Here is a 24,870-nt window from a genome sequence, read left to right as displayed (position 1 = left end):
TTGCTTTCAAAAACAAAGAGGGTGGGGGGGTGGGGGAGGTGCTTTCACCTACTCCAGGAATAAACCCCAGGCAGTTCTGCTGCTTCCTTTTGTCATTCTGTCCAAATAATAATAATAATAATAAAAAGATCAGCACTTCCAGAATAATCCTGTGACCACAGTGAGAAAAAAAAAAAAAAAAAAAAAAACACCTCAAGAATGACTTCCACACATATAAAACCTACACAAGAAGCTAAGGAGCCATGGGCAGTCCTCACCAGGTAACATTTGCCTGGAGTTCTGCAATTTAAGAAGTGCTTAAGTGATTCAAGGAGAAACAAGAAGCAAATTGAACCAAATTAAACATGGATTTAGTCTTCCAGAGTGTAGCAGTCTTAACAAACTAACTCCTAACCAGTGAGGGCTTGAAAAGGAACCAACCACTTTAAGCCTGTTTGCTGGAACCAGCTTACAAAAAGCACATTTGGAGATGTTCTCATGCTCAGCTTGCAGGCAAGGAAATGGTTTTACTGCCAGGACCTTCCCAATTTGCCTAACTGCAGCCTCTGCTGGGTCCTCTCAACCCTCCATCAACTGATTCTAGAGGCAGAACTCCATTAACTATGTGATGGATGATGCATGGGCCCAGGCAGAGCCTCCTGCCATTCCTCACTGGAGTGTGGGATTCAGGGGCTGTTCAAGGATTTGCACCAGGGTAACACTCCCTAACAGCTTAAATGGCTCTTAAAGTGATGCTGCCTGCTGCTGCCTCTTCACCCTGACCCTTGTGCCAGCACTGGTGAGGCCAAACTGGAGCCAGCTCAGCACCCCCTGCAAAAGCACCAGCAGTGGAGCCAGGGTGGGCAGTCCAAGGCTCTTCACAGACTTACACACACTCTATGTGAGTTTCTAGCACAGCCTCAGTAAATTGAGGGATCAAAAGAGGAAGCTGTCAAGAAAGCTCTGCCAAGAGGGCTGGACTAGAGGATCTTTAAAGGTCCCTTCCCTGCCAAGCCATTCCATGATCCTCTGAAGGTTCAGTGGTCACTTTGCCTTCTACACTCCCTGCTGCCAGACACATCTCACAAGCCTTCGATGCTCTGGGACCTCCTCCCTGAAGACAAAGGGGCATGTACTAGAAGAAACAACCAGAAGCCACAGGGTGGCAGTCCCCAACACCAGGAGAAACCTGCGAAAAAGCAAACTCGGGACCCGGGGCTCCTGCTCTGCTGTCACTCACAGCACCAAGAGCAGCGTTTCACCCCCGCAGCTCCCTGACCTCACCCTCTCACTCACTGCTCTACCCATGCCTGTCACAGGCCTGCTCCTACCTCAGCACACCCTTTACCTCCCCCGTGCTTCAGGAGCCGCCCAACGGCAGCCCGACAGCGCTGCGCGGGGCCAAGACCGCCCCAGAGGAGGAGCCCGTCCCGCCCCCGGCTCCTCCTCCCGGACAGGCCCAAGGTCCGAGTCCTACACCGGGCAGAGGAGCCAAAAATCACAGAAAACGCTACAATAATACAAAAAAACCTGCTGAGGTCCGCACCGAGCCCCGCAGCAGCGGAGACTGCACCGCAGTCACTCGCAGCCATCCAGTTTAGCCCCGCCCAGGGCGCCGCCTGATTGGCGGAGCACGGCCCCGCCCCCTCTCATCGACAGCTCGGCGCTCGGGCGGCGGAAGTGACGGCCAGGCGCGGCCAGGCGAGCGCCGAGCGGAGCTGATGCAACCCGGGGGAGGTCGGTGGGGCTGGGCCGGGAGGAACCGGAGCGGTCCCAGAAGCGGGCGGGGTCTCGGGGGTCTCCCGGGGGGCTGGTGTCTCCGGTAAATGCTGTCTCGTTCCTTTTAGCCGCCGCCATGGAGCCTGCGCCCGGCCCGCAGGAGAAGTATCACCTCATCACTCGGAACCTGCAGGTACCAGGGCGGGGGTATCAGGGCGGCGGCAGGCCCGAGGTGGGGTGGATCGAGGTCAGGGTAAGGCCTGGGTGTAGCGCAGTGGTGCCGCATCTGCCTCTGCAGCCAGCAGGAGCCCCGGTGACATGCTGCATGCAGGGCGGGCCGGACCTTAGGCACAGCTCGGGCCCCACGTCCTCCCCACGCCACCCCAGCGCGTTGCCGGAGAGGCCCAGCCGCGCCAAATGTGTGTCTTGACCCTTCACAGGAAGTGTTGGGGGAGGATAAGCTCATGGCCATCCTGAAAGAGCGAGAGTTGAAGATCTACTGGGGAACGGCCACCACCGGCAAGCCACACGTGGCTTACTTCGTGCCCATGTCCAAGATCGCAGACTTCCTGAAGGCAGGGTGTGAGGTACGGAGGCCAGGCTGGGAGCTCTGTCACCGTGCCGATGAAGGGGAACCTGTAGCTCCCTTGACTCCTGACTTTGTCCCCCTCTGTCCCAGGTGACAATACTCTTTGCTGACCTCCATGCTTACCTAGACAACATGAAGGCCCCCTGGGAGCTGCTGGAGTTGCGCACCCGGTATTACGAGAACGTGATCAAAGCCATGCTGCAGAGCATTGGGGTGCCCCTGGAAAAGCTGAAGTTTGTCCGGGGCACTGACTACCAACTCAGCAAGTGAGTCCTGAGGCACTTGGTCCTCTCAGGAAGGGAAAGCCTGACCTGGGGCTCTGCTCTTCCTGAGCTTGTCGCATCCCTTAGCCTGCTCCCAGGCACTCTCATTCAGGGATCAAAGCAAAGGTGCCTCTAAGCTTTGGCTCCACATGAGGTGGCCAGAAGTGGTGTGAAGCACCTCTAAAAGATGTCCTCTTCCCAGTGCTGAGAGTGCTGTCCCTTCCCCCAGGGAGTACACGCTGGATGTGTATCGCCTCTCCTCCGTGGTGACCCAGCACGACGCCAAGAAGGCAGGAGCAGAGGTGGTGAAGCAGGTGGAGCATCCCTTGCTGAGTGGTTTGCTCTACCCAGGCCTGCAGGTATGTCCTGCTGAGGCACAGCCTGCTGGCCAGGGAGCTGCTGCATGAAGCCAGGACCACAGGGATGTGTGAGAGCGAATGGCAGAGTCATAGAATCGTGGAATCGGTTGGGCTGGAAAAGATCTTTAGGATCATCAAGGCCAACCATTAACCCAGCACTGCCATGTCTGCTCTAAACCATGTCCTCTCAGCACCACATCTGCATGGCTTCGAAACCCCTCCAGGGATGGGGATGCCAATACTGTCCTGGGCAGCCTGTTCCAGGGCTTGACAGCCCCTTTTGGGGAAGAGATTTTTCCTAATATTCCAACCTAAGCCTCCCCTAGGGCAACTTGAGGCCATTTCCTCTTGTTCCTTGGGAGAAGAGACCAACCCCCACCTGGTTCCAGCCTCATTTCAGGGAGTTGTAGACAGCCAGAAGCTCTCCCCTCAGCCTCCTCTTCTCCAGACTAAACACCCCCAGCTCCCTCAGCTGCTCCTCCCCAGCCCTGTTCTCCAGACCCTTCCCCAGCTTCATTGCCCTTCTCTGGACCCACTCCAGTCCCTCAGTGTCCTTCTTGGAGTGAGGGGCCCAAACCTGAACCCAGTATTTGAGGTGTGGCCTCACCAGTGCCAAAGTTGTTCCACTCCACCCCAATATTGTAGCTGACAGCAGCACGAAGCATAGCACCAGCTCAGCTCCAGCCTGCACAGCAGGAAACCCAGAGAGCTCCCATCCTTCCCAGAGGTGGGAATGCCCCAGCAGAGGGGAAGCTTAAAGCACAGCTGGAGTGTGGAGTTTTGGGCCCAGTCTCAGGGCTGTGGGTGTCTCTCTGCAGGCCCTGGATGAGGAGTACCTCAAGGTTGATGCACAGTTTGGAGGAGTTGATCAGAGGAAGATTTTCACCTTTGCAGAGAAGGTGAGGAATGAGGTATCTAGGAGGCCTCTGTGGTGCTGCTGTGTGGCTCAGGCCTCAAGCACTTCATAATCCATTGGGAGAAGCAGTTGGCACCACCACAGGGCCTGCTGCTGCTCTCCATGTCTGCGGGGCTCTGGGGTGCTGCCACACGTCCCTGGCTGTGGCTGCCAGGGCTTTGTGAACCTGTGATAGCTTTCTGGGTGCTGTTATTCTGGGTGCCCAAGTTACCTGAAGCCAGGAGCAAACAGGGAGGGTGAGTTAAAGCTCATCTTTAGAAGAAGGTTGTCTACAACTTGCCTCTTTGCTTTTTCACCCCAGTACCTTCCTTCCCTGGGCTATGCCAAGCGTATCCATTTGATGAACCCAATGGTTCCTGGGCTGACAGGCAGCAAAATGAGCTCATCAGAAGAGGTTGGTGCCTGAATGCTGGCTGTGGGCAAGGGTTTCTGCAAGGGGGTTAATGGATGGAGGCAGAGGAGGCACCTCTTGGGGTGCAGCCTCTCTCCACTCACACTTGGCTCTGAGGAGAACTCCTGCATGAGTTTTTTGAGCAAGAGGTTGGGGGTGAAAGGCTACAGAAAGCCTCTTCCTGCAGGACTCCAAGATTGACCTTCTGGACCGCAAGGAGGATGTGAAGAAGAAGTTGAGGAAGGCTTTCTGTGAGCCAGGGAACGTGGAGAACAATGGAGTCCTCTCCTTCATCAAGCATGTCCTCTTTCCCCTCAAGTCAGGTGAAGCTCTCACCATGCTCAGGTGCTGGGTCTGGGGTTTTTTCTGGGAGGTAAGTGGAAGGGACAGGAGTGTGCTGCCCCTGAGTGTCCCCTCCCCAGCCCCTGCTGCAGACCCTCTCAGCTTCTGGGCTGTGTGGGGTGGGTGGTTTGCCTGGCTGAGCAAGGTGTGAGTCACTGCTTGGGTTCACCTGAGCCTTGCCATCTGCGTGTCACAGAGTTTGTGGTGCTGCGAGAAGAGAAGTGGGGAGGAAACAAAACCTACACAGCTTATGAGGGCCTGGAGAAGGACTTTGCTGAGCAGGTGAGTACTGGGATGGAGTGAACCCTCTCCCTGTCCCTTCTGGGAGGGCTGTGAGCAGCAGGAAGAGGTATGGAGCGGAGTGGGGCTCAGTAGTTGTAGGGTGGCTGTAGGCTGCTCCCAGCCAGGAGAGCCTGAAGGTGAGAGGAGGGGGGTGAAGGATGTGGGGGGCACCTGGTGTAGGAAAGGGCCACATCAGCCACATCCTGGAACAGAGCAGCAGTTTGTTTTCAGCTGTTCCTATCTAAGGCTGCAAGCAAGGCTGTCCAGGAGCAGGGCTTTGTTTTCCAAGGGGGAATCAGGCCAAGGGTTGGGGTTTCTCTCTCCACTTTCCTTGCTCTCCAGTCCCTACCTCTGTGGCCTCAGTGCAGTGCCTCACATTCTGCTGCTTCCCCTGCCTGGGAGGAAACCACACAGGAACCTGTCTGTCTGTCATGATACAGGTTGTGCATCCTGGAGACCTGAAGAACTCGGTGGAAGTGGCCCTGAACAAACTGCTTGACCCCATCAGAGAGAAATTCAACAGCCCAGAACTGAAGAAGCTGACCCAGGCAGCCTATCCCAAAGCCAGTAAGGAGGTGCTGGGAGCTCAGGGAAGTGGGGTCCTGGCCATGCAGGCTGGGTGGGAGAAAATCCCTCCAGGGAATGAGGTTAGAGAGTTCTGATGCTTCAGTCTCAGGAGCAGCCCTGGAGAGCATTAGGAAGGGTGAGGAGAGGCCAGTGGCAGGGCTCTTTGCCTACCCTGGAGAGGACAGATGCCACTGCAGTTCTCTGATGCTTGAGAGGCTGCTCAGTGTGCCCCAGAGCCAGCATTTGGGGGTCGCTGAGTGCTGCCCAGGGCCTGGCCAGCTCCCTGGCATTGTGCTGAGTGCCCCAACTGCTCCCTTTGCACTGCAGAGCCTGCAGAGAAGCACACCAAGAACTCAGAGCCAGAGAACACAGTGGTCCCATCCCAGCTGGACATGCGTGTGGGCAAAGTCATCAGTGTGGAGAAGGTACAGGGGCAGCAGGGAGAGGGGAACCACCTGCCCACCATCCCATGGGCACTTGGGGGAGGGTGAGGGGGGGCTGCCTCTATCTTCTGTGCCACCCCAGTCCCCTTCCTCTGCTCCTCACCTGGCTTTGCCTGGCAGCACCCAGATGCTGACAGCCTGTACGTGGAGAAGATCGATGTGGGTGAGCCTGAGCCCCGCACGGTGGTCAGTGGCCTGGTGCAGTTTGTCCCCAGGGAGCAGCTGCAGGACAGGCTGGTGGTGCTGCTCTGCAACATGAAGCCCAAGGCCATGAGGGGTGTGGAGTCGAAGGGCATGGTGCTGTGTGCCTCCAGGTGAGGGAGGGGAGCCTTGGGGGTACCCTCCAGGGCTGCAGGCTGGATCCCCCTCTCCTGCCTCGGAGCCCAGAGGTGCTGAGGGGCAGGTGGGACCCACTTTGGGGTGACTCTGCTTCCTCCACAGCCTGGGGGAGCCTCGGCAAGTGGAGCTCCTGGACCCCCCCGCCGGGTGCTGCGCCGGGGAGCGAGTCTACGTGGAGGGCTACGAGGATGGGGAGCCTGAGGATGAGCTCAAGCCCAAGAAGAAGGTCTTTGAGAAGCTGCAGGTGAGGGGCTGTGCCACAGCAGTGCTTAGGGACACCTAGAAGCCACTGTCCCCACCTCTGGGTGACCCCAAAGGAGCTGTCAGCCACTCGGTGCCTGCTTTTGCTGCTGGTAGCGAGGCTGTGGAGGAGACCAAGCTCCCCACTGGCTGAGCAAGGTGCTGATGGCAGCCCAGGTCTGACCTTGCCTCCCCTGCTCTGCTCTGCTCCCCAGGCTGACTTCCGTGTCTCTGAGGACTGTGTTGCCCAGTGGAAGCAGAGAAACTTCCTGACCAAGCTGGGGACAATCTCCTGTAAAAGCCTCAAGGGTGGCAGCATTGGCTAACACCACCAGAGCCTCTGCTCCTGCCTCCTGCCTGGCCCCCTCCACTGCCTCAGCCCTCCCTGGGCTCTGCCATCTCCTGCCTGGCACCCTGAGCTGGGGGGGCTCAGTCCTTGGGGGGCTCTGGGACTCAATTTGCAGCTCTGCCACCTCAAGAGCTGCCTCTGACACCCGCCCCGGGCCTGCTCAGCCAGCGCCTGTGCCTCAGCTGTGGGCCAGCTCTGGAGACTGGAGGTGGCACCGCACCCAAGGGACCTGAGTGACTTCTGCCCCCGGGCTCAGGCTCTGTGCTGGGGCCATCAGCTTGCTTCCAGTTGTGCCATGGACTGGGTGCCCTGCCTGCTGGTCCTGACTGGGCTGCCCTGTGCTGTGGAGAGGGCAGAAAGGGAAGGCTGCTTGCTCAAACCTGTGTTGCTGCTAACCGAGCTGGGGACAGCCAGGCAGACCCTGTGCCCTGCTCGGCCCAGTGCCACTGCTGGTGCTGCTCTTTGGCCAGGAGCCCACAGGCAGCCCTTGTGGGCCTGCCCTTGAGCCTGTGGGAGGCCCATGGGAGGCACAGGCCTTGAACACTGACTCGGGAACCCCTCTCTGTCTGTTGTAAACCCCAATAAAACATGGAGCTGACTGTAGCCACATCTGTCTGTCTTTCTGTCCTGGGGCTGGTGGCTGAGCTGGCAGACAGCCCTGCTTCTGTGTTCTAGTGCTACCCACTCCCTCTGCCCACCCTGGGCAGGGTCTGTGCCTGCCCCTGGGCCTGGCACTGCTGGCACTGTGTGGCCAGGCTGTGGCCAGAGGCCAAGGAAGCACACAGGAGGCAGGAAGCTTCGCTCATCTTTTGTTTTGTTTGTTTGGTTGTTTTTACCAGCCAGGTACAGAGCTTGGAGCAGCTACTCAGCAGCAGAGGGTTGGTTGCTTTTGGTTTGGTTTGGTTGGGTTTTGTTGTTTGGTTTGGTTATTGTATTTTTTTTTTCCTTTTTCTCTTTACAATCAAAGAAATCAAAAATGTGACCCAAGTTTTACAGAAACAGGAACATGAGGCTCTACCCCCCAGAGCCCAGGGCTTGAAGACCCAGCTCCTGGGGCAACCAGGCTCACCCTGTGACCAGTGGGCAAGTGCCCAGAGCCTGTGCTGCTGTGGGCAAGATGGGTGCTGGCCAAGATGCCCTTCTTGCCTTTCCCTCAAGAGCTGAGGCTCAGATTCCTCCATCCCATCCTGCTCCTCCTGCCTGTGGCCCCTCAGGCACTGCCATGGCTGAAGCCTTCTCATTCCTTTGTCCAAAGTGCTTTGATTCCTCGTGGGCCCAGCTGGCTGGGAGCAGGGTGGCTCCAGCTCCCTCCTCTCTGCCCCACTGCTCTGCTCTGCACGCACAAACCAAGCAGCAGCTGGCAGGGAGAGGAGGTGGCTCTGGGCACAAGCCTCTGAGTCCAGTACTTAAAAAAAAAAAACCAAAAAAAAAAAGGCAAAATAAAAGCTGCAGTACTTAGGAAAGTGAAACCAACACCATTTTTGCATAAATATCATCAAGGCCATGGAGGCTAAGGCTGTTTGCTTCCTGTATTAAGTTAGTTGCCAGTTCCACACTCGTCCATTGACCTGCCCAGGTCCCTGAGAGATTTGGATTCCTGTCCGTGGGGGCACCAGTCCTGCAGCTTTGTCCTTCAGGCTGTCTCACCCTGGCTATCTGCAAGGCAGGAGGGAAGAGCCCATCAGTCACCCTGAGCCCCACTGTGCCACAGCTCTGCCCCCAGGTGCCCATTGCCACACCCTCTTGGTCATCCTGGTGCCACCCCAGCCCCAACTCAGCCTGTGTGCTGCACTGGGAGCCCACAGGTCAGGAGGAACATCCAGGGGAGAGCTTCTGGCTCTCTATAACTCCCTCAGAGGAGGCTGGAGCCAGGTGGGGGTTGGTCTCTTCTCCCAAGGAACAAGTGAACAGGGTGAGAGGAAATGGCCTCAAGCTGCACCAGGAGAGGTTTAGGCTGGATATTAGAAGAAACTTCTTCAAGGAAAGGGTTCTCAAAGCCTGGCACAGGCTGCCCAGGGAGCTGGTTGAATCCCCATCCCTGGAGATGTTTAAAAGCCACAGAGATGTGCTGAGGGCCATGGCTTAGCACCAGGCTTAGGGAGTTAGGGAACAGTTGGACTGGGGGATCTTAAAGAGCTTTGCCAACCAAAACCATTCTGTGACAAAGCTCAGGAGCCCAAGCACCTCCAGTGGCATCATCCCATGGTATGGCTGAACTGAGCCCTCACCCCACGTACCTTGTGGGCTCTGAGCTGGTGGCTCCGTGGTGCTCCTGCCCTCCATCCCCAAGGCCACCGTCCCTGCCGGCTCGCTCTTAGTCCTGCTCTCATCTGCTGGCACTGCCTTGGCTTTCCCATCCTCTGCCCCTGGTGCCTTTGGGCTCAGAGAGGAAGGAGCCAGCCCCGGGCCAAGCGAAGGCTTCTTGGCTACTGGAGGTGGAACCTTGCCAGGTTTTCGGTGAGTTTGTGGCTTGCCAGGGCCCTGCTGGGTGGCAGCAGGGGCTGCCGAGCGCTGCCCAGAGAAATTCATCAGCTCGGCCACCAAGTTCCTCTTCAGGTCAGCCTGGGCCTCGGGGGAGGAGGCCGTCTCGATCACCAGCTTCTTGGAGCTCTTGGCAAAGATGAAGCTGGCGGTGGAGGCCGGCGACTTGCTCCTGGGGGAGAGCTGCCCATCCCCGGGGGGCCCCTCGGCGCCGGGCGGAGACGCTCCGGTGCGCGGCGGCGGCTTCTCGGCAGCCTCGTCGGAGGAGAGGGCAGCAGCCTTGAGGTGCACGGCGTGGTGCAGCTGGTTTGAAGGCACCGCTTCTTTGGCAGGGGGGGGCTGCTTTGTGGACAGGGAGCGGCGGACAGGTTTTTGGGGTACCAGCCGCTCCTCGGCCCCGGCCCCGGCCGCTCCCCCGGCGGCGGGCTCCACGCTGACGGAGCGCAGCCGCACCATCTGCAGCAGCGAGGGGGTGACGATGGGCAGGCTGGCATCCTCCTTGGGCACCGGGCTGCTCTTGCTCCGCGACACCGGCTCCTTCTTGGGGTCTGCCCGGGGGCCGTTGGCCGCCTTCTTAAGGCTGGTTTGGAGCAGTGGAGCCGGAGCTGCTGCAGGAGGGAGGGGTGGTGGCGGTGGTGGCAGGGGCACGGTGGCCTCGGGAAGGGGTTCAGCAGGGGCAGGTGGCTGCGGTGCTCCGGCCGCGGGGGCTGGCTGCTGGCTGCGGGAGGTGACGGTAGCTGAGAAGGAGGAAGACGCAGCCCCCAGGCTTGGTGCCGTTTTCTGCCCGGCCGCCGGGGCAGCATCGGGCAGGCTGCAGAAGTAGGTTTCGTCTGGCGGAGGGAAGTCTGCCATGGACAGGTCGTGTTCCTCAGGAGCTGGCGGGGGTGGGGGAGGCCAGGTGGTGTCAGCGGAGGCTTCGCCGGTGGCCTGGGGGCTCCCCTCCATCTTCTTTGCCGGCGGGGGAGGAGGGTGGTAGGCAGGTGGTGGTGATGGTGGTGGAGATTTGCCGCTGGGCTTGGCCAAGGGCTCCTGGCAGGCAGTGCTGGGAACTGGTGGCTCTGGCGAGGGAAGGAGGGGGCCAGTGGGGGCCGTGGGCTGCTGGGGTTTGGTGGGTGGTGGAGAGAAGGGAGCAGGCACCTTGGGGTGCGGTGGGATGATGAACCGGTCTGAGCGGCAGGGAAGAGTCTCAGGGGGTGCTGGGTCTGAGGCCGAGGAGGAAATGGAAGTGAGGGAGGAGGACACAGAGAGAGCAGGAGACTGCAGGGTGCAGACCCGGTCCAGCTTCTGGGGCTGAGCCCTGCCTGGGGACACAGATGGAGGTCCCAGCCCCTTGGTGGGCAGCGTGGGGGTCCCACTCTGGCTGGAGTAGCCACTGGAAGGGGACATGGTGCGGTCAGACCCATCTAGGCAGCTCCACTTGGGCTGAGCCTGGGGCTCCCTCAGCACCACCGTCACCCCGGGGCTGCCCCGCGAGGCCTCTGGGGAGCTGGCACCAGCCAGGCTCTCGGAGCGGAGGCTGCTGGTCTCGCTCAGTGATGATGGGGAGAAGACCTCATCCTCGGCTGTGGGGCTGAAGGGCTCAGGATGCGGGGACCAGGTCTCCCGTTGGGGTCGCCGGTCGGGCTTGGGGGGCAACCCCAGCACTTTGGGCTCCCCTTCGGCCTTCTGGTGTAGAGAGTAGGTCCTGCGAGGGGGAGCTGGGGGCTTCTTCATCTTCCTGAGGGAGACGCTGCGGGTGGAGGAGCGCTCGCTGGCCAGGCTGCCCGTGTCCGAGCCCTCGGCCTGGCTGCTTGTGCTGTAGGTGGGAGACGCCCGGCCGCTGCTGCTACCCACTGCCAGGAGCCCAGGGACCACAGGCGTGGGGCTGGTGACAGGCTTGGAGCTGGCGAAGCTGGCAGAGCTGTAGACACTGACTTGGTCGGCGTCGGAGCGAGCTGAGCCGTCTACCTCAGCACACGGCCCCGCCTCGGGCTGCCGGCGGTCGGAGCCCCCCTGGGAGGAGATGGTGGAGCTGTTGGAGACGATGGTCTCTGTGGACTGCGAGTGGCTCCAGTTGTCGCTGGAGGAGGAGGGCTGGCGGCTGCGGGCGCCGCGCTCCGAGAAGCGGGCGAGGGAGCGCACCGAGGCCGGGCTGGAGGACACCAGGCTGCAGCGGCTCAGCGTCCGCACGCTGCTCCGCGTCAGGGCCACCACGTCCACCATGGGCGGCAGGATGGCGTTGGGGATGATCTTGGACATGTAGGTGCCCTGGGGCGAGATGGACATGACCGGGCTCAGCAGCTCCGGGGGACTGGCATTGGTGGTCATGCCTGGCACAGCCAACGACTTTGGCCGCACCATGGGGGACAGCTTGGCTGCAGTCTTCCTCCCCAGCAAGGTGTCGTCGTAGTAAACGCGGTTGATGTGCTTCTGCAGGGCCACGTCTGCCTCCTCCAAGGCTCCCAGGCAGACACGAGCCCCCCCGTGGGCAGCCAGCGGCTCCAGCTTCCCGTCGATGGTGGGGATGCGGATGGCATCACCGGGGACCTGCCCACCGTTCAGCAAGGGCTGCGGTGCCTGGGTGCCCCCCAGCTCTGCCTGCCCTCGCCCATCCACCTCAGCATGGCCCTTGGCTTCCCGGCTGTTCCTGAGACCTGGCAGCAGGGAGAGACAAACCCAGTGTGAGCCCAAGGCAGATGCACCAAGATGAGGCAAACGGAGACAGAGCAACAAGACCGTACCCTAAAAATGCCCCCCTCAGGCCTGACACTTACCCAGCTCCTTCTGGACATGCTGGGGGATGCCCAGCACCGTTGTCCTCCTGTCCTTCCTCTTCTTGCCAGCCCTCTCTGAGGATTTGGGGAAGGAGTCGTGCGGTCGGAAGGTGGAACCTGCAGGAAGGTGAATGTGAAGCAGGTCCGTGGCCAGGGCATCCCCAGCACAGATGCTCCAACGCAGGCTGGGCTCAGGTGCTTGGCACAGCCCAGAGAGGCACCAGCAGCTGCTGGCACAGTCTGAGCAGGGAGGAGCCGGTGTCTGTCCATCCTTCCATCCCCTCGCCCAGCCCCAACTCTCTGACTCAGACAGAGCTGCTCTCTTCTCCCAGGGGCCCCAACACATCCCCGCGCTGGCTCCTAGCCACGCCAAGGCTGAGCCCTGCTCTCCTGCCGTGCACCCCAGCCCCCCTTGCGCCCCCTCAGCTCGCACCCCCCAGCCCCACAGCCCTCCCAGGCAGGCACCTTTCCGCTGGATCATCTCGGAGCGGATGGAGAGGGCGTCCTCAGAGGTGTTGTCCGTGGCACAGGAGGCCGCCTGGCTCCGGAAGGAGAGGCTCTCATCCTCCGAGGATGCGCAGGACTGGGTGGGCAGAGAGTGGGCTCAGGGGCACCCTGGGCTGCAGGGGGGGGGACAGAGCTTCCCTGGCCCCCACCAGGCCCTTTCTCCACCACAAACTGACTCCGCAGCCCAGCGCTGCCGAGACAAAAGCTGCTCCGAGGGCCAAAGGCTGAGTCAGCCACGCCGGCATCCAGAGTCCTCCCACCAGGAGCGGGGCTGGGAGCAGCCCCAGGGACCCCAGATGGCCTCGCAGCCCCCCGGAGTGCAGGGGGGCAGGGATCCAGCTGGCTGGAGGAGCATCTGAAGGAATCACCAGACCAAGCCCAGGATGGCCCCATGCTGTGCCCAACCCTGCTGTGCCCCACAGCCTGGGGCTGGAGGGCTGCCATGGCTGGGAAAGGGGCACGGGGATGAGGTGGTGGGGCACAGGGACAGACAGGCAGCAGCATGGCCATGGTGGGCACCCATGGCATGGGAATATCCCCCTGGGCACCACCAGTGGCACAAACCCATGACAGGCACAGCTTGCAGTGCCCCCCAGTTCCTCCAGAGCATCTCCTGGCACAGGCAGAGGTTGGGATGAGCCACATCAGTGTGAGCCACCACCCAACTCCTCTGCTAAGCCTGGCCCTCCTGGCCCCTGTTTCCAAGGGGTTAAGGGGGCTGAGAGCCAGGTGGAGGCAGCAGCTTGAGCAAACAGGGGCGGGTGAGGTGCTGGCAGCGGGGTCAGAGCCCAGGGACGAGGCAGAGCCCAGATCAGCCAAGGGAGAGGGAGTTTGCCCTGTCAGCAGCCAGGGAGGAGCCCAGCCGCGGGGCTGGATATGGCTGATGGTCCCTGTCCTGCCTCCACGTCACCTCACCTTGCTTGGGGCTGCCAGGGGACACTAGCGAGGCTGAAGGGGGACAACAGAGGGGATGCAGGCACCGTGGGGGTCCCCAGACAGGGCAGGACAGGCCAAGGTAGAGGATGGAGATGAGGACAGTGACAGTGCCTCATTCAAAGGTGGTAACACCGAGGGATACACAGCCCCTTCCTGCCCCACAAACCTCCCAGCCATGGTCCTGCCTGCTCAGCTGGTTCCCCAGCCACTCCCAGCCCCTAAACACAACCCAGGGGGGACAGAGGGACCACCCTGTGTCCCCTCAACCCCAGGGCACCCCTAGAGCACTGTGGGACGGAGCCATCTCCTGGACAGGACTCACCTGAAGGCTGCTGGTGTCCCCGTGGTCCCAGGCACTTTTGGTCTGCTTCTGCTTCTCTGCAGAGGGAAGGCAGAAGGTAAATCCCTCTGGGGGAGCTGGGGGAGCCACCAGCCACCCAAAGAGCTGCCGAGTCCAGCAGCACTGCCCACACACCCCCTGGGCACCGCTGCCAGCCCAGCACTGGACTCTGATCAGCCTCACTGCGCTGCCCGCCCTGTCCGCCCAGCCAGCCAGGAGCTGGGGGCTGTCCAGCTGTACCCTCCTCTGCGTCCCCAGGGCCACCCTGGGGTTGGGGACACCTACCCTGGTGCTGCAGGGACTTCAGTCCTTGCTGAGCCTGGTTGTGGAGCTCCTCCAGGTGCGGGGGCCGGGTGCTGGGGAAGAAGACATTGTCGGGGCACTCCTCGGCCGCTGTGTACTGCACGCTCAGCCGCTTCTCCCCCTCGCCCTTGGCAGTGCCTGAGGAGACAGAGAGGGGGTCAGCTGGTATGGGGGACACCCCCCCCAGGGCATGGATGATGGCAACAGTCCAGAATGATGTGATCCTGCTCATCTCTGGACTGGGAATGCCATGGGAGACATCACCTCCCAGCCGGTCGATAGGCTGGAGCCAGGCTGTCTCCATTGCACCTCGCAGGTTTTCTCCAGCACCTTCCTTAGAAGCAAAGGAGGCAGAGAGTTGTGTGGGGATGTGGGCAGCAGCTGAGCAGAGAAGGGGCAGCACAGAGGGGGTTAAAGGACAACAGAAAGATGCTGACTTTGCCTTTGGAGTGTTGCATCATCCCCAGACCTTGCAAAGCACCCCAATAGCAGGGACTCACCCTGTGCCTAGCTGAGGGAAACTGAGGCACAGAGACCCCCAGAGGACCCAAATCCTCCCTGTGAGCCCCCTGGGTGCTGCAGACCCTGCCTGTGACGTCAGGGCCAGCATAAGGCCCTCCATGCTCTGTTTTACAGCTCCTTCCTCACAAACCACCAGGAGCACCCTGGGGTGCCCATGACCAGCTCAGGGCACTTGCTGGGGGCTGCACTGGCATCACCCAGCCAAGACACCATGGGCACAGCCCTGCCTGCTCCTGCCTGCGTGCTGCTGCCTGCTGCAACGCCTCAAACTCTTCCTGCCCGGAACAAAACACAATTTCAAGCTGAGGAAGGGAAGGGCGAGCACAGGAAACCAGTGGGGCTGGCAGCAGCACCCTGGGGACTCGGGCACCTGCTGCTCAGCATCGCCGGCGCCGTGCATCCATCCCCTGTTCCCAGTGTCCTCTGTCCCCTCCCGGCCAGCCCAGCCGGGCAGCGAGGCAGCCATGCTCCGGCTCCGGCACACAAAGGAACAGGCTGGGAACAATGGAGCCGGCCCGCCCTGCCGCGCCATGGCCGTGCCGCCGCACCGGCTCCGGCCTCGGCTCCCACCGGCACCCACCGCACGCCCCAGCGGGCACCGGGGGCACGGCCAGGCAGGGAGTGCGGGTGATGGCGCAGGGGACACCTTGTGCTGGGGCAGGGTCCCTGTAGGGGACACAAGTCACTCGCAGCCCCCTCCCCACCAACAGCTTCTCCTTCCCCTAAGCCCTCTTCTCCCCCAGTTTTGGCAGCCCCTCGTCTGGCATCCCCCTGGCACGTTCGCAGCCGCCTGCCAGCCGGGGGAGCGCAGTGATTTATTCCCTTCGCTTCCTGGCGGATACGGCCAGGGCTGTGGTGACCCTCCCTGCCCTCCCCCTAGGATGGCAGCTCCCCCATCCCTGCCCACTGCGGGTGGGCGAGTGCCCGGTGCTGGGCAGGAGGGTCCCGGCGAGCAGGGGTTGTGTAAGGACAGGGCTCCCTCCTCCTTCCCTTCCGCTCACTCACCCTTCTTCTTGAAGAAAGCCAGAAAGGAGGAAAGGTTCCTGCCCATGAAAACCACCATGGTGTCCGGGGAAAGGGTCTGGTCCCCACAGAGGCTCTGCCTATAGTGCCAGGGGGGCTGTCACCCGGTTGTGTGCCAGGCAGGCAGATGCTGGTGGTCCCCAGCTCCCTCCCTCCGTCCTCATCCGCACGGTGGGAGGATGCTCGACTGGACGGAGAGGCTCCGGCGCAGCTGCCTGCGTGCGGGGAGCAGCCTGACCCCGCGGACGGCTGCGCGGAAGCAGGAGGGGACAGCCCCAGCTGCGCCCACCACGCTCCTCAGTCACAGGAGAAGGAGAGCAGGGGGCCCCCTCCTCTGGCCTTCCCTGCTCACCCCCGGCCCTCCTGCCTCCTCCCACGCACAGCAGGGCTGGCAGGGATCCCTTCTGCTGGGCTCAGGGCCAGCATTTCCCCAACTCCTCCTCCTTGCACTCCTGAGACCCCCTCCTCAGGACCCTCCTTGCCTGCTCCCCGCTGGGCACAGCATTCCTGCAAACCAGTTGCTGGCTTCCTCAACAGTGTGGCCAACTGGGAGAAGCTGGGAGGCTTTTCCTCTGGCAAGCACCAGCCCTTGGGATAGGGCACAGCACAGCCAGTGGTGCCAGCATTGCCCCTCCTCAACCATCCCCAACGTCCACTGCAGCACCCCTCCAGCCCTGCCAGAGCCCTTCTCCCTGCCCACAATGAGGGGACATGAGCCCACCCTGGGGCAAAGGGCATTTGTCCTTAGGGACAGAACGTCCAGCACGGCCACGTCACAGTCACAAGAGCTGGTGGCACTGGGGGAGAACGAAGTCTCAGACCAGTCTAACCAGTAGCTCCAGCTGCTGGCACAGGGGCACATGAGAGAAGGGGCAGAAATGCCAGCACTCAGGCACTGGCACAGACTGTGGCATTGACAGCCACCTGTTTCTACCTCACGAGGTGCTGTATGCTCCTGGGGTGCTGGGGGGCCCTGTGCCATCTGGAGCAGGTGCCCATGCAGAAGGGGAATTGGCTCTGTCCATAAGCCCCAGGTGCCCAATGCCTCACAGAATGGCTTCAATTGGAAGAGACCTTTCAGATCATCCAGTCCAACCCTTAACCCAGCACTGCCAGGTCACCACTAAGCCATGGCCCTCAGCACCACACCTCCCCATAGCTTTGAAACCCCTCCAGGACTGGGGACTCCACTACTGCCCTGGGCATCCAGGGAGCTTCATCCCTCCCATCCCCAGGCATTTTGCCCCAGTATTGACAAGCTCCCAGTATTTACTGAGTGGGCAGGGCTGTCCTCATGCCAGTTGGGAGCCCACATGTCAAACCCTCCTCCTGCTGCCCTGGCAGCTCCCCACAGGCCGTGCCCAAGGTTTACTGTGGCAGGACAGAGGTTGGGCTGCAGACGGAGCCAGCAGAGAGCGAAGGTCCCCCCAGACCTCATGGTGCAGCCCAAGGGACAGTTCGACCTTGCAAAGGACGTTGTCTCCAGCTGGGCAAGGATCTCTTCCCCTGCATCTCCTCAGTGCCCCTCACAGCAAACAGAAGCAGCACCCTGCAGCCCTTACCACACATAGCCCAGCACCCTGCCTGCAGCGCGGGCAGGATCGGCCCCGCTGCCCACACAGCTCACCCAGAAGGTGCCGGTGGCTGCAGGCAGAGGCTCCCCAGCTCTTTTCACAGCACAAGTGGAAAAAAAGGGACATAATTAAAGGGCTGAGGATGCACAAAGCAGGCAGCCACGTGCAGTGCTGAACGCTGCCCTCTCCTCTCTGGGCAGCTCATCACGAGCCCCAGCGAGTGGCACGGTTGGTGGTGGGCAAGCACAGCCCAAAGTGACACCCCTGCCAGCTCAGCAGGGAAGGATCTCATCAAGTCAAAGATGTCCTTGCTTGCTGCAGGGGAGGGGTGGGATGACCTTCAGAGGTCCCTTCCAACCCAGTGCATTCTATGATTCTATGACCCAGCTCTCCAGGATGGCACAGCCAGTTCTTCCCACATGGATGGAGTGTATCTGGGACCCCTTTGCATAGCACCCAGAGCTCTGGGAGCCACCTCGGGTAAAAGGGGACAGTCACAGAATCATGGAATCATTAGGGTTGGAAGGGACCTCAAGGATCATCCAGTTTCAACCTCCCTGCCATGGGCAGGGACACCTCACACCAGATCAGGTTGCTCAGAGTCACATCCAGCCTGGCCTTAAAACCTCCAGGGATGAGGCTTCCACCACCTCCCTGGGCAACCTGTGCCAGTGTCTCACCGCCCTCATGGGGAAGAATTTCTTCCTGAAGTCCTTCCTGTGCTGCCAGTCCAGGGCCCAGGCACAGCTTGAGCTTCAGCTCCTCAGGTCTGCTGATGGGGCTGCTGCTTCCTGGCACTGTGAGGACATTCCCAGGTCCCAGCTTGTGCCAGTTCATCCTGCCTGTAACGTGGTTCACCACCTTCAAGGACCCCAAGAGTGTCTTTTGCTGGTGGAGATGTGTCTCTCTCTTGTGCGTGACACCCCTGTGGCTCTTGGCAGGAGCTCAGCATTGCTGGCTGCAATCACCCAAAGGATAATCCAGGCAGGGCATCACAGCCACCACCCAGCCAGGGCAGGATCATTGCCTGCTGTGGAAGAGCCTCTTGCCATGGGCTGGGAGCCTGATAGTGCACTCCACTTCTCCTCCCACTCCCTGCAACCTTCACTACTGTGCCCTTCTTGCCTGGATAGCCTCACCCCAGCTCTGACACTGGGGAGGGGAAAAGGTGGGGAAAGCAGAAGGGAGAGGGATCTGATCCTGCAGCAGAGGCTGAAGGCCTTGGTGGGCTGAGAAAGCTGCTGCAGCTTCAGCTGGTGCCAGTAGCAAGATGCCCAGTCAGAGCTGGCATCCTGTCCCTTGTGCACTCCTCACCATGCACCCTGCATCACCCTGTCCCCTCCAGCACTCATCTGGCACACGTGGCTCCTCTGCACATGGCAGGATCCTTCCAGAGAAGAAGCCAGAGGCTCTCATGGGGCTGGGCACTCTCTCAAGGATAGCCACCCTGCCTCGGAACTGGGAGCTGCCACTGCTGCTTTGGAGGGAACAAAAGGGATAGGGAAGGGCAGGGAACCCCAGGCACCTTCAGCTCTGCCTGCTCCACTCCGTGCCAGCAGAGAGGGATTGGAGGGCACAGGGGTGGGAATGAGAATGGGAGTTGCTGCACAAGGGAGAGACCAGAGCTGAGACCCCAAAGGAACATCACGGAGGTGTAAAGCCCTGGACCAGTGATGCTGCAGGTGCTGGCCCCGCTTCCTCCTGGAGCTGGCTTAGCCATGACACTTCTCTTCACTCCAGCAGAGGTGGAGGAGAAACTCCTGGCTCCTATCCCCCTCCTCACCAGGCCTGTGCCTCCTGCAAGCAGCAGGTTTGGCCAGACTCAGCTGCAAACATCCATCTCTGCCTGCACGGCACTGCCTCGACTTGCCTCCTCCCTGCTCGGGTCCTGCGGCAGGAGGCAGGGAACAGGCAGCAGCTCCCTGCCCACCCCTTCCACCACCACTGACTCACCGCAGAAAAATGGGGAGGAGGGGGGGCTGCAAGGTCCCCAGGGGAGGAAGGGGAAGAGAACCTGTCTGTGTGTGTCCTGCTCAGCAGGATGGAGACCTCTCCTCCCTTCTCCCAGCAGCCAGGGAGGTGCAGAGCAGTGAGAAAGCAGCGAGAAGACCCTCTCTGCCCCATGGGGTTGATGCTCTCCCACCACTTTAGGGCTCCTTCCCACCACCCTGCTCCCAGGTATTGGCCAGCACCATCCAGGCATGCAGTCAGGCTTAGGAACTGCTCTGCTCCCCATGCTGGAGAGGAGCAAAGCAGCAGTCATCTGCTGGGTAACACCAATGGGGTGCACCATGAACCCCAGCACCAAGAGCTCCATGGCTCTGAGCAGTCAGCTGTGGACCCTGCCACATCTGCAAGAGCTTCCATGCTCTGCTCCAGCATCCTGCCTCTCTGTCCCAGTATCCAGCCCCTCTGCTCTCTCCCATCAGCATCTCCCAAAGCCAGTTCCCCAGCTGGTGGAGCCTGACCCTTTCCATCTTTCCCCTGGGGCCACCACTTCTGCTTGGGCAGCTCTGTGCCCCATGTGACCCATCTGTGCCACCTTGCTCTGCCTCTCTGCTCCAACATTCCACTGGTGAGGGAGGCTGGTGGCCACAGCCCCACTGGAGGCAACCAGCCCAGTCTGGCTCACTCCCTGAGCCCTTGTTGTCCCTGCACAAGATCCATGCTCCAGGACACGCTGCAGGACTGTGCTCTCTCCAGGCAGGAGAAGAGCATAACAATATTTACTGTGGCTTTGGCCATGCAGCCCCCCCACTGCCAGCCTGGGGTGCAGCCTGCCCTCGGCCTCACCTTGGGGCTGCTGCTTCTGCCAGGAAAACATCTCCAGAAAGCAAACAAACCCGACCCCAGTGGCGCTGCTGGCAGCGCTTCTCCCACGCAGAGGCAGAATTCAAACTAATTTCAAACGGGAAAACAAATTTGGATGGTTTGTTTGTTTGTTTGTTACCTTCCTCTAAATCACAGCACAGAAAACTGTCCTGCAATCACCTCGGTAAGCCAGCGAGCAAAGGAACCAGAGCAGAAGGAAACCTTACTTGGAGGAGAACCATCACCCAGCCAGCCCGGCCAGCTGCCTCCAGCCGTGGCTGCTGTCATGACAGGACCCTGCTGGGTTGTGCAAGGAGCTGTGCCTGCCCTCGCTGCTGCCCCACAGGCAGCCCGTGTGGTGACACGCAATGTGTGCTGCTCCTTGTTACCAGAGACCTTGTAACCAGCCTGGCAGCAGCCCATGGTGAGGGTCCCAGCACCACGGAGGGAGGCAGGATCGCAGTGACACCCAACTGTGCCTCACTGCTATCCCCAGCCTCAGTTCCAGCCCAGCGAGCCTCCATCCCACCACATCCCCACCCCGCACTCCCTTGGAGAAGCCACCAAACAGGTTTGAAGGTAAATAACAACCTTCCTGGGCCAGGAGCTGGATCCGGGTGGGAACAGCCCAGATGGGGAGCACGGGGCGGGAGAGGGCGGCGGGCAGAGCGGCATGGGGCCGCGGAGGCGCCGCCGCTGACACCCATGGACGGGGACGGGCCACCAGCACCTCCTCCCTCCCCACAGCTATGTCAAAGTCCACGGCTTCATTACAGCCTTGCTTCACCTTCCGTCGGTGTGCTCTCCACTAGCCTCCCACGCAGGGTGCCACAGCGCCTGCGCCGTTCCCTGACGCGGTGCCAGGAGCTGGCTGCGTCCCCACGGCGCGTGCCATCATGCCCGGGCACCGAGGGCACGGCGCTGGAGATGGCAGCAGCGCCTGTCACGGCAGGTAGCTGGCTCCATGCAGGAGCAAATCCAGGAGAGGGATTAGGGACAAGACCTTGCAGGTTTTGCCGTGCAGGGATCCACCGTCCTGCGAGCGGCACCCAAGCCTGCTCCTGCCCACGGGCAGCTTGGCAGCGCTGGCAGGAGGTGGCAAGGAAGTCCCAAGGAGCTGCTGATCCTTCAGCAGGGATTGAGAGGAATGCAGCCAGCGATGCAGCATCAGGGGAGAAATTGGGAGAGGAGCCGTCGAATGGAGCCGGAGCTGCCACCAAAAACGGTGCAGGGGGCACAACCAGCGGCACAAAGGCAGGTCCCATCCCTGCTTCTTGGTGCTGGCGTGTCTGCCAAGCGGGCACGGCCCGGCATGTCGGGGCTGAGCGCTGGAAGCAGCTGCCTGCCCGGGACACCCGCAGATCACCTCCCCCTCTGCTCCAGGAGCAGCAGCAGGCAGCGGGAAGGGCTGAGCCCTCCCAGGCAGCAGCGGGATACCGGCAGGCGAGGCCGGGCTGGCGGTGCCTGGCGAGGGCGGCTGTGTAAATCTCGGCACGGCAGGGTGGGCCCCTGCCCTTATCAGCTCCCCCCGGCTGTTTGCGGAGCCGACCCAGCGTGGGGCTGGCACCAAGAGCTGCTGCGAAGGAAAAAGACTCCCAAAGCTGCTCAGCCCACCCTGGAGCTCCGCAGCATGAGCTAGGGCTGCCAAGGGGCTCCACCACAAGTCACCCAGCAAACGTGGGCACTGGTGCCCGCTGCCAGGGATTCTCACAGTTAGGGACCACCCCTCACCCTAAATCTGACTCCTCCTGGGGTGTTTCCCCCTGAAACCTGCCCACCGGTGCCCACCAACATGGACATGGGCGCCAGGGGATGTGGGCCCCAGGGAAACCCAGCACCCAGGGAGCCCCGCGCCGACGGCAGCCACATCCCCGCTGAGTCTGCGGGGTGCAGCCTGGCCAGCCGCCACGTTCCTCCACCCTGACTCAGCAGGGCCCGGCGGGGCCCATCCCGATAAGAAGGTGATAAGAGACTTCAGTCTCCCTGCTGCTCAAGGACCTTCTCTGGCAGCTCCCACGGCAGACAAACCCGAGGAGGAGAGGCAAGGGACATGTCCCTGAGCAAGTCAGACCCTGCTCCAGCGCGGGGATGGGTTTGGCACTGGCGAAGCAGACTGGGGAAGTCCAGGCAGAGAGCAAGGGAGCAGGGTTCAGGCAGCTGCCTGCAGCAGGTAGAGCGATCGCAGCAGCATTCAGCCAGGCTCCCATCCCCGGTCCCTTCAGGGTCACAAGGCAGATGGTGCCCAGCTCACCCCGCACACAGCAGAGGCACAAAGGCAGCTGCTGATGCCTGCCCGCGCCTGGCTGGCCGGCAGTGGGCACAGCGGGGCCCAACCGGTGCTCCCAAGCAGCCGGGATGGAGAGATGAGAACTGGGAGATACTGGTGCAGTTGCCCACAACGTACAAACTCTGATCTGATCTGAAATCCAGAAATACTCAGGGTGAGACGAGAGGGACCGCGGGGGCCCGGCCGGCAGGCACTGGCACACCCAGCCCCCAGCCGGTGATCCCGGCTGCGCCCTCCGAAACGCTGAAGCCACACAATGCAAATTCTTTCGCTTTGTGGCCGCCGCACCGTTGCCATGGAGCCGCAGCAGAGAACAAACACAACTCGCCCCATGTTTTCTCAGCACCTTCCACCCCACGGCCTTCGGCCCCAGCGCCTCACAGGCTCTGCCCAGCCTCTGTTGCGAGGTCCCAAGGCGGTGCTCATCTCAAGGTGCCTGAAAAGGGGCTGGCCCTCTCCCAGCGAAGGGCAGAAGCTAGTGGCATGCACCCCCTGGTCCTGGTTCAGACTGGCAAAGAGCATCCAAGCCTGGCAGGGGGATGGAGAGGAGATGGAGTTCTGGATTGGGATGGCACAAGGAAAATGTGAGTACAGCAGCAGGGATGCTCAACGAGCCACCAGAGCACCTCTCCAGGGTGAGGCTCAGCCCAGTCACCTACACCAGGGCAGAGGCAAAGGGACAGCGTCCAGCAGAGCCAGAGAAGAGCAGCAGCCTTCTGCTACTGACACCTTCCCAAGACCACAAGGATGACTGCAACCAGCCAGTGATGAGAGGTGGTTGGTGGAAAGCCTGCAGTGAAGGAGATGCCATCCCTGCACAGCCACGGGTGGCTGGTGTAACCACTCCTGCCTCAGTTTCCCCAGGTGCTGAGTGGATGCTGCTGGTCAGAGCATTTTGGCACCCTCTCCCCCTGCATTTTCAGGGTCTGCCTTCCCTGGCCCCCACTTCTTTGTGCTGTTTCACTTGGCATGGTCACTCCCTAAACCTGTGAGGAGTTGACTCCAGACCCTGTTACCCTGTGGAGAGCTCTGCAAAGACAGAAAGAAACAGAACAGCCAAGGGCAGAAGGGATGCTGGGGCTTGGGGCTCCCACAGGGCTGTCAGAAGAAAACTACCCAGACCTGCTAACCCCACTGTACCAACCCCAAACCCCTGCCCATGCACCCTTCACGTCCCCTCCCTGACTCAGGGGCATGCAGGGATAGTTTAACAACAGCAGTGAGGCAACTCTGGGATGGAGGCAATGTTAGTGGGAGAGACCTTCCCCACTCACTTCACCCTACTCTGACTGAGGAACCAAAACTGAGGAGGCAGCTCGTCAGGAGCAGGCCCCCCATAGGGCTGATGGTTCAATACGTGGGTCCAGGCTGACCTAGGACCCTTTCTCCAAACAAAAACTCCCTCCCAGCCCCATGCCTCCTCCTGGGCTTTGCAGCTGCATCCACGGAGCTGGAGCATGAAGCAGCAGAGCAATGGGGTGCAGGGACAGAGAGAGAGCAAGGTGGGCGAGCTGTGCAGGCAGGGAGCAGCCTGATGCTCTCTGCAACCCCGCCCCCCCAGACCCACTTCTACCAGGGATGCAACGAGGGAAAATGAAGTGGCGGCAGCAGCCCCGGGTCCCTGCTCTGGCTGCTGGGACACCACTTGGAAAAACAAACTGGTAACCAGTTCAGCAGAGGATCCCCATCCTGATAGCCCGGGTGAGCTGGTCCCCAGCTCAGCCCGAGGTTCTTCCCCAGGGGAAAAAGGAGTCAGAAGGTCTGATCCTGCCCCCACCCCCCCTCTATCTCATGGAGGGCAGAGAGCAAAACCTCCACCCCCAGCACCTCGGCTCCTGCCCATCCCCACATCGCGGTGAGGAGCGAAGCAGCAACCAACTTTGCCTGCACAATTTCCTCCCAAAAGTCAGAGCCAGGACCCGCTGCGAGCCCTCCCCAAGCACCACCTCCCCGGCTCCTACCTGCCGCTGGCTTCCCGGCGCGGCTGAAGGGCCACGGGGGTCCGGCCTTGACGCCCCCCGGGCTCCTCTTGCGGTGCGCGTTGCCCATGCGGCCGCTCTCGCCCTCCACCGCGGCCGGGTGGAGGAGGCCGGGACGCTACATGGCGGAGCCGAACGGGCTCCGGCGTGGCCCCCGGATGGCCACGGGAGACGAGGATGGCTTCTCTCAACCGCCAGCTCCCATCCCCTCCAGCCTCGGCGGAGCTCAGCTCTGGCAGGCGGCGGTGCCGGAGCCAATGGCACAGGCAGGGGGAGGAGGGGCCTGCCGGAATCATCCCTCGGATCCCAGGGCACCCTCCCAGCCCCATCCCTCCGGCAGGCACGCGTGGGTGCCACAGGAAGGCTGAGTGGGAAAGGGGAGACCCTCGGGTCCCCAGGCGTCCCCAAACACTGGGACGAGCTGGGCACTGCGCTCACCTCCAGCCCTGCTCCCACCTCCCCCCCGAGTTTGCTGCGCTCCACTGAGCCATCACGGTTTTGCCCGACAACAAGTGAGGCTACGACCCACACCCCATCCCAGGTTTTAGGGGGTCCTAACGCCATGGGGACGTCCCA

General features: G+C 61.4%; 2 protein-coding genes across 2 annotated transcripts; one reads left to right on the top strand and one right to left on the bottom strand.

Annotated features, from left to right (window-relative positions):
• The first annotated feature begins 1,834 nt into the window (after positions 1 to 1,834).
• YARS1 (tyrosyl-tRNA synthetase 1) lies at positions 1,835 to 6,919 on the top strand. The gene is made up of 14 exons (XM_054395324.1): positions 1,835 to 1,891; positions 2,139 to 2,285; positions 2,378 to 2,553; positions 2,780 to 2,909; positions 3,728 to 3,808; positions 4,127 to 4,219; positions 4,404 to 4,539; positions 4,755 to 4,840; positions 5,281 to 5,415; positions 5,552 to 5,557; positions 5,737 to 5,832; positions 5,971 to 6,164; positions 6,292 to 6,433; positions 6,645 to 6,919. Exons 1-14 carry the CDS (start codon positions 1,835 to 1,837, stop codon positions 6,753 to 6,755), a joined length of 1,590 nt encoding a protein of 529 aa, XP_054251299.1. The 3' UTR covers positions 6,756 to 6,919.
• A 1,492-nt stretch (positions 6,920 to 8,411) lies between these two features.
• Positions 8,412 to 24,364, bottom strand: KIAA1522 (KIAA1522 ortholog). The gene is made up of 7 exons (XM_054395197.1): positions 24,277 to 24,364; positions 14,081 to 14,236; positions 13,778 to 13,833; positions 12,478 to 12,595; positions 12,013 to 12,129; positions 9,016 to 11,892; positions 8,412 to 8,434 (listed from the first exon to the last, which is right to left on the bottom strand). The coding sequence occupies exons 1-7, from the start codon at positions 24,362 to 24,364 to the stop codon at positions 8,412 to 8,414; spliced, it is 3,435 nt and encodes a 1,144-aa protein (XP_054251172.1).
• Between the last annotated feature and the right edge of the window lie 506 nt (positions 24,365 to 24,870).

Source organism: Indicator indicator, chromosome 33, assembly GCF_027791375.1.
Source record: "Indicator indicator isolate 239-I01 chromosome 33, UM_Iind_1.1, whole genome shotgun sequence".
NCBI classification, from domain to species: Eukaryota; Metazoa; Chordata; class Aves; order Piciformes; family Indicatoridae; genus Indicator; species Indicator indicator.
The sequence above is the reverse complement of the archived record's forward strand: the minus strand, read 5'-3'. Positions and strand labels throughout refer to the sequence as shown.

Coding starts and splice junctions, on each gene's coding strand:
- KIAA1522 (XM_054395197.1), bottom strand. CDS start 24,364: ATGGGCAACGCGCACCGCAAGAGGAGCCCGGGGGGCGTCAAGGCCGGA. Junction 12,130..12,477: donor CGAGATGATCCAGCGGAAAG/GTGCCTGCCTGG, acceptor ACCTTCCTGCAG/GTTCCACCTTCCGACCGCAC. Junction 11,893..12,012: donor GCATGTCCAGAAGGAGCTGG/GTAAGTGTCAGG, acceptor CCCTGCTGCCAG/GTCTCAGGAACAGCCGGGAA.
- YARS1 (XM_054395324.1), top strand. CDS start 1,835: ATGGAGCCTGCGCCCGGCCCGCAGGAGAAGTATCACCTCATCACTCGG. Junction 2,554..2,779: donor ACTGACTACCAACTCAGCAA/GTGAGTCCTGAG, acceptor CCCTTCCCCCAG/GGAGTACACGCTGGATGTGT. Junction 4,540..4,754: donor CCTCTTTCCCCTCAAGTCAG/GTGAAGCTCTCA, acceptor TGCGTGTCACAG/AGTTTGTGGTGCTGCGAGAA.